Raw genomic sequence first — 12,875 nt, 5'->3', positions numbered from 1 at the left:
ACCTTTTTACCTTGGATAGCAAACTGTCATGGTCGAAACAAACCGATGGATGGTTGTACAGATGGGGGAGGGCTGTCTGTAATGAAGACCTGCTCTGCTCTTTAGACTCCACACAGCAAGTCCTGCAGGCTCTAGTTTTATCATATCGGCATTATTGCCCGGTCATAAGGTCAGGTGCTGCAAAGAAGGACTAGGAAAACTGCAGCCGGCCCAGAACAGAGCGGAACATCTCGCTCCTCACTGTAATCGGAGGGATAATATCGCAACAGCTAATGGGGATCCTAATACGATACCTACATACCCTCCACTCTAAGCCCTGATACTGAGGATAGGCCTCCTTCCTGTCAAATCCACCCCTCAGAAATGACTGTCACAGAGGGCCACATAACAGGTGAAAGCACCCTATTCCCTATACAGTGCACTCATTTTGACCTGGGCCCAAAGGAGTGCACTATGTAGTGAATAGGTTGCTCTTTGGGATGCAGACTAGGTCAACCCTAGATGTTCATGTCAGTCCCTCTCCCCCACTGTGCAGAACTTCTCCCGAGTGAAGATGCAGGTGACCATGTCTCTAGCCTCTCTGGTGGGGAAGTCCGATGACTTCCATGAGGAGTACCTCCGCAGGTCCCTCCGCACCATACTGGCCTATGCCGAGGAGGACACAGAGATGCAGAACACACCTCTACCCTCGCAGGTAACGCACACGTTCGCACACGGACTGCGGGAATGCCATTCACAAACATGTTGATATCGACCCCGGCCCTCGTCTGTGTAGGTGGATGAGCTGCTGAGGAACCTGAACAGTATCCTGTCAGACACGGTGAAGATGAGAGAGTTCCAAGAAGACCCAGAGATGCTCATGGACCTCATGTATAGGTACACACACACACACACACACACACACTCCTGCTTTATGTCTCTGTGGTTTGGTTGTTTCTCCTCTGTTTGTTGCTCACTATGGAAACCATGTGGTAGCAGTTTGGTACAGTGATCTGGGTGTGTGTATGTACAGTAAATACATGCAGGTTGTGTGTGTGGGTGTGAATGCATACTCTCTCAGTGCACGGGTCATCTGCTTACATTCTGCATCTGTAAAAGGCCGATTAAGCTTCAATTTACGTTAGGCTACCTAAAACTGACCACCAGCCCTCCCTAGGGGTCAAGAATTCGGCATCACTCACGCACTTCCTCCCCCCCCTCTCTCTCCAGGATAGCAAAGGGTTACCAGACGTCGCCCGACCTGAGGTTGACCTGGCTGCAGAACATGGCGGAGAAACACAAGAACAGGAAGTGTTTTACAGAGTCGGCCATGTGTCTGGTCCACGCTGCGGCCCTGGTGGCTGAATACCTCAGCATGCTGGAGGACCACAAATACCTACCTGTGGGCAGTGTCACCTTTCAGGTGCGGTACACGCACAAACACACAATACTGAATCTGGAATGTTGGTATGTTGACTGTGGCCAGAAGGGGGAACTGTACACTGAAAACGTAATATATAGATTGTTTGGCTGCTATCTTGGTTAATCACTTAGGGACAGATGTTTTAGTAAAAAAACGCTATATCAGTAACACTTGATTGGTTGGTTCCCTTTTGTAATACGCTGGATGAGTCTGATTGGTTGGTTGGTTGATTGATTGGTTGTGCAGAACATCTCTCCCAACGTGCTGGAGGAGTCGGCAGTGTCCGATGACGTCCTGTCCCCAGACGAAGACGGAGTCTGCTCGGGGAGATACTTCACCACCGGTGGGCTGGTGGTCCTACTGGAGCAGGCAGCAGAACTCTTCAGCCAGGTGCGTCACACACACACACACACACACACACACACACACACACACACACACACACTGAGTGGAGGACATTCGCATGCTAAATAATGGTACTGCTGCACTTACATAAACACACGACAATCGTACACTACGTGGCCAAAAGTATGTGGACTCCCCTTTTTAAAATGACCTCAACCCCATCGAACTCCTTTGGGATGAATTGGAACGCCGACTGCGGGCCAGGCCTAATTGCCCAACATCAGTGCCCGACCTCACTAACGCTCTTGTGGCTGAATGGAAACAAGTCCCTGCAGCGATGTTCCAACATCTAGTGGGAAGCCTTCCCAGAAGAGTGGAGGCTGTTGTAGCAGCAAAGGGGGGGACCAACTCCATGTTAATGTCCGTGATTTTGGAATGACACGTACGACGATCAGGTGTCCGCAAACCTTCTGGCCATGTGGTGTATGTTGTGAGTGTCGTTGCTGTTGTTTTCAGGGTGGTCTTTATGAGGCAGTGAATGAGGTGTACAAGATCGTTATGCCTATCCTGGAGGCTCACAGAGATTTCCGGGAGCTGGGCTCCGCTCACCACAAACTCCAGAGAGCCTTCGACAACATCATTCAGAAGGTACAGACAGACGCATGGACTACCGTTTATGAAAGGCTTTACATCCACAGTACATATGAAGTGTTTACAGTTATGGTGGAATGCTTACAATGAAAATAGCCTTTTTAATTTTTAATTAAATTTTTTTATACACAATACTGAGTCTCTCGTGTTTGTCTTGTCGTCCCAGGGCCATAAGAGGATGTTTGGGACATATTTCCGAGTGGGGTTTTATGGGGCCAAGTTTGGAGACCTGGATGAACGAGAGTTTGTTTACAAGGAGCCAGGGATCACCCACCTGCCAGAGATATCCCACAGACTGGAGGTGAGAGAGGGTGTGTGTGTGAGGATGTGTGTGTGTGCCCACCGTTGTGTGCATGCTTTTACCATGAGGATATAAGTACTGAATCTATTCACATGAGTACCGTATGCATTGCTGTTGTAGAACTTCTACAGTCAGTGTTTTGGAGATGCCCTGGAGATGATCAAAGACTCCAAAGACATAGACAGGAGCAAACTGGATGCTAACAAGGTACAGTATACGACACTACACCACCAAGTCATTACTGCCGAGTCCCGTTTCACTACCTTCTCCGACTTGCATATGTCAAACAACAAGATGCATCTCTTCATTTACACCCTCTCTCCTCTCTTTACACCCTCCCCCCCCAGGCCTACATCCAGATCACCTATGTGGAGCCCTTCTTTGACGATTATGAGATGAAAAACCGCCTGACCAACTTTGAGAAGAACTTCAACCTGCGTCGCTTCATGTACACCACGCCCTTCACCAAGGCCGGGCGGCCGCGCGGCGAGCTCAACGAGCAGTACAAGAGGAAGACCATCCTCACCACCATGCACGCCTTTCCCTACGTCAAGACACGCATCAACGTCATCCAGAAAGAAGAGGTATGCTGGGGGAACTGAGCGCGTACAGCTTCTCAATGCCTGGGTCCCTCGTTGCCTTTTGATCATTACTGACTTTTAGGCAAAAAGACTGATATTTTATCTCTCCAAATCTAACTCGCACACTCCCCCTTTCATTCTCCTTCCTCTAACCCCCCCCCCCCCCCCCCCCCCCCATCTCCAGTTTGACCTGACTCCCATTGAGGTGGCCATCGAGGACATGCAGAAGAAGACCAGGGAGCTAGCAGTAGCCACACACAGGGAGCAGCCCGATGCGAAGATGCTCCAGATGCTTCTACAGGGCTCTGTTGGAGCCACTGTCAACCAGGTACCTCCAGCCACCTGCCTTGGCCCCTAAGAATGGAGTCTTTTCCTTACCTCTAGTCTTTTCTACCCCCGCGTTTGCAGTTTAACATAGAGCTATTTCTGACTTATTGCTGTTACTCAGTTATTGAACGTTAAAATAAAATAAAGACAAAAAAACTAGTTTGAAAAGCCGACTGAAGTGGTTCGCATAGTGTATATAGCAGGCAATCGTTTGTGTTCTCCTGAATCTAGAGGAAGCATCCAGTCTTGTAAGTTAACGTGACGATAAACAGCAGGTGGGAGACATGACACATCAAAGAGTCCGGTTCAACCCTAACATCGTCTGTACAGTGCCTCTGCTGATTCGTTTTTAAATACCTTAATTCACAACCTCTCCTTTCATGTCTGCGCTAAACGCGGAAACCCTTTGATCTGATGGCTTACAGCTCCCGTCAAACGTTGGCTAACACGCTAGAGTAATGATGTAGTTACAACATCAGGCCCCAGCTTTCTCTTGGATCGTCTAATCTGACAGCAACCCCTGCTTTCACCTGCTGACTGTATACACAACCTTAATGCTCGCGCCGTCCATAAACAAACACAGTCCTGGGCCTAATCAGTAGAGAGGCACGGTCCCCCCCCCCCCCTATGTTCGTCTGTCCGTCTGTCTGTCCAGGCCCTAGCCTAGCACCTCTGCTTCGAATGCTCGTCAGGGCTCGTTTGCTATGCCTGGCATGACCCGGTGTCACGCGAATGTGCAGTGGTTTCAGGATGATTAGAAGTTAGAATAACAAGATCCCAGAGAGGGAAAGAATGTGAGCCAAAATGGCTGCTCGTAGGCAGGGTTCAGGGGTGACCTTAGCCACACAGCAGGCCAATCCCGGGTCTCTCGTCTGATCTCTTGGCTGAACATCGTGGCCGTTGGACACATTGGCCGTGTCTCATATGGCACCCCGTTCCTTATGGCCTATGAATATATGAAGCTCTGGTCAAAAGTAGTGTAATTTGGGACACGGAAATTATTAAGCCTTCTGTTAGGAAGTAGTTTCCTCTACTGAAAGCAAGGCATTCATCATCCACACTCACACACACACTTTCTTCCTCCCACTCCTCCCCGCTCTCCTTCTTCCTCTTTTATACCATTTTCTTCCTCGGTTTTCCTTCTGCCCTTCGCTCTCTCTCGCTCTCCTCCTCCCGCTCTCCCTCCTCCCTTGCTCTCCCTCCTCCCTTGCTCTCTCTCCTCCCTTGCTCTCTCTCCTCCCTTGCTCTCTCTCCTCCCTTGCTCTCTCTCCTCCCTTGCTCTCTCTCCTCCCTTGCTCTCTCTCCTCCCTCGCTCTCTCTCCTCCCTTGCTCTCTCTCCTCCCTTGCTCTCTCTCCTCCCTTGCTCTCTCTCCTCCCTCGCTCTCTCTCCTCCCTCGCTCTCTCTCCCCTCCGTCCCTCCCTCCCTCCCGTCTGTGTAGGGACCATTGGAGGTGGCCCAGGTCTTTCTGAATGAGATCCCAGCGGACCCCAAGCTCTTCCGTCACCACAACAAACTGCGCCTGTGTTTCAAAGAGTTCATAATGAGGTGAGAGCCAAGCCAAACACCACAGAGAAACCCATGGCTCACCAGCCAGCCAATGAGAGCTAAGAAACCCTGACTTGCTTTGGCTGCAGTCCGATTCTCTAATCTTTTCCCCAAAGTGTGCACTCGTTATCAGTTCTGGCACGAATACAGTATTTGGTGGAATATACATTTCTGGCGTTAATGGTGTTAGTGGTGTCTTGAAGCACAGACACTCTCTAAAATAGTACTGTCGCACGGTGGAAATAGAAAAGGACACTAAAATAGTACTGTCGCACGGTGGAAATAGAAAAGGACACTAAAATAGTACTGTCGTATGGTGGAACTAGAAAAGGACACTAAAATAGTACTGCCGCACGGTGGAAAAAGAAAAGGACACTAAAATAGTACTGTCGCATGGTGGAAATAGAAAGGACACTAAAATAGTACTGTCGCATGGTGGAAATAGAAAAGGACACTAAAATAGTACTGTCGTATGGTGGAAATAGAAAGGACACTAAAATAGTACTGTCGCATGGTGGAAATAGAAAAGGACACTAAAATAGTACTGTTGCATGGTGGAAATGGAAAAGGACACTAAAATAGTACTGTTGCATGGTGGAAATAGAAAAGGACACTAAAATAGTACTGTCGCACGGTGGAAATAGAAAAGGACACTAAAATAGTACTGCCGTATGGTGGAAATAGAAAAGGACACTAAAATAGTAATGCCGCATGGTGGAAATAGAAAATGACACTAAAATAGTACTGCCGCATGGTGGAAATAGAAAAGGACACTCTCTAAAATAGTACTGTCGTATGGTGGAAATAGAAAAGCAAGCGAATGACAGTAAAACCAGCTACTGTATGCACACACAGCATCTCAGTCTTGGTAATGTGTTATTACTGGAATACATTCATAGGTGATACTAAAGGAAGCTAGACAGGTAACTAAAAACATGATTTAATACAACACAACAAGGTATTTCATTTCCCGTTGGGCAAATGAATAAAAGTTGTTTTCCCTTTTAATATCATTCAGCTGCATTTGGTTTTGAATGGAACAGAAACGTTTTATTGTTGCCTGGGGAGTTAAATTTTATTTAGAATATTTTACAAATAATTTAAACCAACCATCTAAACGAATGAGGCAGGCGATGCGGTTATTTGGTCCAGGGTGTGTGTCTGTGTGTCCCTGTGTGCAAGAGTGTGTGCCTCGCGTGGGAACGTATCGTTTGCCTCCGAAAGGTGGCTTTCATTTTGGAACCCTCATGCCACATTCCAACTGCCTTGATTCCTGCAAGCAGGCTGGCAAATATTTACCGTCATTTCAAAAAATGTTTATTTTTCTCCATAATCCATGCAAGCTGGCACGAGCTCCTTTATATAGTATCCACTTATCATCCTGCTATTTGCGCTGGAAGGGCGATGGTTGCTAGCTACAGCACATTGAAGGTTTTTAAATGATTTGGTTTCCCCCTGTCTTTCCAGCAGTCCCTATGCATTTACCATATACCGTTAGATTACATTTTCCGTATTACTTGCACTAAAAGGGGAGAGATAAGTGCAACCATGTGTTTGTTTTTTTAAGGATCCTCGTCTTTCCATTTCCCTGTGCCTCGTTTGTCTGTCGCCCATTATGCATGTTGTAATTGTGAATGCAGGCATGACCCTGTTCTCTGGGAATGAGGTTCAACCTCAGGCTAGTTTGTTTGGTCATCGGTCACTCTTCTCCCTGCAACTCTCAGCACAGTACTACAAGACACATTTCTTCCTGGAGCATTCCTGTAGTAAAGTGGCAGGGCTCGGAGAAAGCCCCAATCAAAGACAGATGGACACACGGGGGTTGTTTTTAATAAGGTGAAAACATTTATACATTTCAATGTGAACAGATTTGGGGTCAAATCCATGTCAGTCACATTGTTAGCTCAGGAAATGAACTGGAATCCGTTAATAGAAAATAAGGAAATTAAATGAATTTACTCTGACAAATAATAAGAAAAGATCACTGACCTGAAATGACTTTCCAAGAGGAGATGAGAGGAGACTATTGAGAGAGAGCCTGCAGTATGTCTTTCCCCCCCACTGTTCCTCTGTAGGTGTGGCGAGGCTGTGGAGAAGAACAAGCACCTGATCACGATGGACCAGAAGGAGTACCAGCAGGAGCTGAAGAAGAACTACAACCGTCTGAGAGAGAACCTGCGGCCCATGCTGGAGAGGAAGATACCCGAGCTCTACAAACCCATCATCAAACCACGCTTGGAGAATAGGTAACTAGTGCTGCGAGGGTTGACTCCTAACCCGCAGTCGTATCTGTGGGGTGGGCGGGTTTAGGGTCATGAAATATTGTGTGGATGAAGGGCTTGTGGGTAGCGGTTGGTTGAGTAAATATGTAAAAAAAAAAAAAAAAATTGTATAATTCTTGTGCATTTTCTTTAAATAATTTTTGGGCTGTGCCATTAGTGCATAAACCTAAGCTTTAGGGCCTAACTTTACGCGTGCCAAATTACCTACACACCAATTGCAAAACCGCTTTTGGGAACAGGCAGAAAAAGTGAACATTTGAGCCACTGAGGCAAAAAGGACAACGCGTAAAGCTGCAAAATGGAAAATAAAGAGAAGGGAGGGCCAGAAAGGTCATGTTTGGGAAAGATTTGGTGACATGGTAAAAGAGGATGATAGCAGTGCTGGCTATGTTATGTATTGATTGTGAGCCGCTACACGAATACCACAGTCACAAGACGGGGACTTCAAATAGGTCTAATGCACGTCAAGGGAACTGTAGCCTACTGTTTAGATGGAAACTGAAATCTGGACACTGACTGTAGGTCTATAACCTTTCACACAGAACTCCTGCAGGATTAAGCATTTATTGCAGTAAAATGATACACCAAAAACATTTTGACTCGGGAACAGGAGGGGAGAAATAAGAGTTCTTTCTTTCAGCATTTTGAGAGAATGCTAATGTGCATTTGGGGAACGTATGCAGAGATGCCATCATTATCATAAAATCTGATAAGATTTCAGTTCGGCCTGAATGCATATTTTATGTGGCTTGAAATACTATCAGAAACATGTTGGGTTGTCTTCACAGCTTAGTATTTCCTTACAATCAATCAAACTGATGTAATTTGGAGATTTTAAACAGAAGATCTTTCACATTTTTGGGCTTAGTTATTGGATTTTCTCCCTGGTCCCTAAAAGTCTTTGCTCCGCGAAAGAAGCAGAGATGACAGAGCACTTTACCGATGTCAACTAGATTGAAGCATTCATTCAATCATTTATGACATTATTCTGGTTAGCAATGGTTTATTTAGTATTCAAGGCCACATATAATGACAGAAGAAAAGCTGCATATATCTAAGTTGACTAACAAATAGCCTACCAAAATATCAGGAAATACAATATAAGCAGAAACATAGCTACACTGAACAAAATTATGTTTTGTTCATGTTTCATGTTTCATGAACTGCAATAAAAAATCCCTGAAATGTTCCAAATGTACTAAAAGCTCATTTTGCTAAAATGTTGTGCACAAATGTGTTTACATACCTGTTAGTGAGCATTTTTCATTTGTGAAGATAATCCATTAACCTGACAGGTGTGGCATATCAAGAAGCTGAATAAACAGCATGATAATTACACAGGTGCACCTTGTGCTGTGGACAATAAAAGACCACTTTAAAATGCCACAGATGTCTCAAGTTTGCAATTGGCATGCTTACTGCAGAAATGTCCACCAGAGCTGTTGCCAGAAAATTGAATGTCAATTTCTCTACCATAAGCTGCCTTCAACGTTGTTTTAGAGAATTTGGCAGTACGTCCAACCAGCCTCACAACCGCAGACCACTTGTAACCAGGACAGGACCACATCCGGATTCTTCACCTGCAGGATTGTCTGAGGGGGTGTGGGGAGAGGAGAGTGCTGAGGAGTGTTTCTGTCTGTAATAAAGCCCTTTTGTGGCAAAAACCTAATTCTGATTGGCTGGGCCTGGCTGCCAAGTGGGTGGTCCTATGCCCTCCAAGGCCCACCCATAGCTGCACCCCAACCCAGTCATGTGAAATCGATAGATTAGGGCCTAATGAATTGATTTTTAATTCACTGATTTCCTAATATGAACTGTAACTCAGCAAAATCTTAAATTGTTTCATGTTGCGTTTTATATTTTTGTTCAATATATATTAGGCAACAACAGTGCACCCGTTGTTCAAAAATCATTCTGCCGTCTCTGACTGTAGCCTCCAGCGCATTCTTCTTTTAGTTTTTTGTTTGGTAATAATAATTGCCAGCAAACATGAATACATACATACAAAACACCCCCCAGTCCCGCCCCGCCCGACGACCTAAGGGATAAAATGAAATAAAAATGACTAAAATTACAAAAGTAGCACCTACATCACGAAGTGTTTCAGCAGTTCAAAGTGCCTTCTTTAGCTCCATGAATGCGAGCGGTAGACAGCTCCATATAAATTACATCCCAAAAATGGAGGATCCCATTGACGGATAGAGAGTGAGTGTGGAGGCTTCCGTTGAACTGCAACTAAAACATTGAGCCACACCTGGAAGACCTCTTTACCACATGAAGTATCAAGAGGAAGAGGTTTATAAGAAGTTGACATTTTGGAAACTAGACCCTTTGAGTTGAATAACAATCTGTAGGATGTAGCATCAAAGCTGACTTCCAAGGTACACCATGAGCCCTAAGGGCAGACCTGAGCCGTAAATAAAATAACAATTATAAGGTAGGTAGATTTAAAACGGTCTTTTAAGATCTTGGCATGAACAATGTCCCTCATACCACTTACTACACGGATTCTCTATCCTTCCATTGAGGAAAACGTATTGGTCGACGACCAAGTAAAAGACCCGAAGAACCCACATGCCATTTACATACATACATTTTTCTGCGGTGTGGCAGGTAGTAACCAGCTGTGTTTGTTACAATGGGACCAAAACGTAGCTTACATTGTTTGATAGAAATGGCTACAGCACATTTTCTATATTTGCGGGTTAGGGTTGGGTGCGGGCATCAGATTTTCACTTTATCGCATATAGTCGGGAGGAAGGGTTATTAGCAATTGCGGGCGGGTGTTGGTAAACAACTACAGGTAACGCATTATCAAAGTGTACCATGCAGGGTTGAGTCCAGTTGGGACCAAATGTGAGGGGAAATGCCGCCCTATTCCCTATTTATTCCCCTATTTTTGAACAGATACCTGTGGGTCCTGGTCAAAAGTAGTGCACTATATAAGGACTAGCGTTCCATTTGGAACACTATTGATACCTGAATCTGTTTCATAAGAATGCTTCATTTAATTGAATGTTCACCCTATCAACAGTGCGGTTTGCTTCTGTCCTCAATGTGACAGTTGCTGTGTGTTTTTTTTATTTTTAAATGTTGCCTATTCCACCATGCAAATGTAATTAAACAGTCACATCCTCTCCTTCTATGCTCTCCCCTTCAAAGAGATTCCATCAAACGGCTCAGTTTCCGCAGAACCCCGGAGGAAAACTCCTGAGAAGGACAGATTTATCTATCTGAGAGAATCTCCAGAGGCCGGAGAAGTAAGGATGTTGTAAAAGTAGAAAAGGAGGTGAAGAGGAGAAGGGAGCTAGCAGTCCTCATTCACCATGGAAGAGCAGTACACACATGATTACACAATGGAGGACTTACAATCATGTCTGAATCAACACAACATTGCAATACATTGTCATTGCTTGTTGTTTCTTTTTTTTTTCTTTTTACAAGAAGCACAAATACATTGTATGAGACCATAATGAGCACATTACGTGGCAGGTAATGTGCAATATTGAGCAAATTTGGCATTTATCAGTTTTTTTTACATTGCTAGTTCTCCTGAGTTCTTTGATTACTGTGAGTCCTAATGATGCTGCAAACTGCTGTGGGTTTGAGAAAGAAGGGTAAAAGTCCCACATTATAGTCCTTGCAGGGCCAGGGACTGTGTGTGTGTGTGTGTGTGTGTGTGTGTGTGTGTGTGCCCGTGCACCTCAATACAAGGGAACATGTTTTCTTTTTGTAAGTGTCCAGATAAGGAATGCATGAAATCTGACTCGTACTAAATGACTGACGATAAATCACTCTGTTCTCTGCAAAAGTCCTCTATAGACTCTCACACTGTAAAAATAGAACTCTCCAGTTAACTCGTAATGATATATTTGATATATACTTAGTAATATACTTAACATTAATATTGAGATGCACCCCATTTTGCCCTCAGAACATCCTGAGGGCAAAATTTGTCGGGGCATGGCTAGAAGGTGTCGAAAGCCTTTCACAGGGATGCTGGCCCATGTTGACCACAATGATTCCCACAGTTGTGTCAAGTTGGCTGGATGTCCTTTGGATGGTGGACCGTTCTTGATACACACGGGAAACTGTTGAGGGTGAAACACCCTGCAGCGTTGCAGTTCTTGGGCGCATAAAAGTTCAAAGGCATTTAAAAAATGTGTCTTGACCATTCACCCTCTGAATGGCACACATACACAATCATGTACACTGATTGAAGTGGATTTAATAAGTTACATCCATAAGGGATCATAGACTGATAAATTAAATCCAGGTAAAAGCTATGTCATGGACAGAGTTCCAAGTGTTTTGTACACACTCAGTATATATATACAGTGCCAGTCAAAGGTTTGGACATGCCAATTCATTCAAGGGTATTTCCTTTTTTTTTTTTACTATTTTCTACATTGTAGAATAATAGTGAAGACATCAAAACTATGAAATAACACATATGGAATCATGTAGAAACCAAAAAAGTGTTAAACAAATCAAAATATATTTTAGATTCTTCAAATTAGCCACCCTGATGACAGCTTTGCACACTTTTGGCATTCTCTCAACCAGCTTCACCTGGAATGCTTTTCCAAAAGTTTTGAAGGAGTTCCCACATATGCTGAACACCTGTTGGCTGCTTTTCCTTTACTCTGTGGTCCAACTCATCCCAATCCATCTCAAATGGGTTGAGGTCAGGTAATTGTGGAGGCCAGGTTATCTGGTGCAGTACTCCATCACTCTCCTTCTTGGTCAAATAGCCCTTACACAGCCTGGAGGTGTGTTGGGTCATTGTCCTGTTGAATAACAAATGATAGTCCCACGAAGCGCAAAACAGATGGTATGGCGTATCGCTGCAGAATGCTGTGGTAGCCATGCTGGTCAAGTATGAATTCTAAATAAATCACAGACAGTGTCATCAGCAAAGCACCATCACACCACCTCCTCCATGCTTCACGTGGGAACCACACATGCGGAGAACATCCGTTCACCTACTTACACGGCGGTTGGAACCAAAAATCTCAAATTTGGACTCATCAGACCAAAGGACAAATTTTCCCCGGTCTAATGTCCATTGCTTGTGTTTCTTGGCCCAAGCAAGTCTCTTCTTCTTATTGTGTCCTTTAGTAGTGGTTTCTTTCCAGCAATTTGACCATGAAGGCCTGACCCACGCAGTCTCCTCTGTGCATTTAATGTTGACATGCGTCTGTTACTTGAACTCTATAATGCGTTTATTTGGGCTGCAATTTCTGAGGTGCAGTTAACTCTAATGAACTTATCCTCTGCAGCAGAGGTAACTCTGGGTCTTTCATTCCTGCCTCATGAGAGCCAGTTTCATCATAGCACTTGATGGTTTTTGCGACTGCACTTGAAGAAACTTTCAAAATTCTTGAAATGTTCCAGATTGACTGACCTTCATGTCTTAGTAATGATGGACTGTCATTTC

At 44.7% G+C, this 12,875-nt stretch overlaps 1 protein-coding gene across 1 annotated transcript in view; it reads left to right on the top strand.

Moving 5' to 3' along the window:
- The window catches only part of dock8 (dedicator of cytokinesis 8), an 84,063-nt gene extending 72,237 nt beyond the window's left edge, over positions 1-11,826 (top strand). Inside the window, 12 exon segments of the mRNA XM_031805928.1 lie at positions 536-694; positions 776-876; positions 1,210-1,402; positions 1,649-1,792; positions 2,264-2,395; positions 2,565-2,699; positions 2,820-2,906; positions 3,047-3,283; positions 3,465-3,608; positions 5,047-5,153; positions 7,229-7,399; positions 10,598-11,826. Coding sequence (XP_031661788.1) covers positions 536-694; positions 776-876; positions 1,210-1,402; positions 1,649-1,792; positions 2,264-2,395; positions 2,565-2,699; positions 2,820-2,906; positions 3,047-3,283; positions 3,465-3,608; positions 5,047-5,153; positions 7,229-7,399; positions 10,598-10,649 — 1,662 coding nt within the window. The 3' untranslated portion in view covers positions 10,650-11,826.
- The last annotated feature ends 1,049 nt before the right edge of the window (positions 11,827-12,875 follow it).

This window comes from Oncorhynchus kisutch, linkage group LG3 (assembly GCF_002021735.2).
Source record: "Oncorhynchus kisutch isolate 150728-3 linkage group LG3, Okis_V2, whole genome shotgun sequence".
Lineage (NCBI taxonomy): Eukaryota > Metazoa > Chordata > Actinopteri > Salmoniformes > Salmonidae > Oncorhynchus > Oncorhynchus kisutch.
This window is presented reverse-complemented; position numbering and strand designations above follow the sequence as displayed.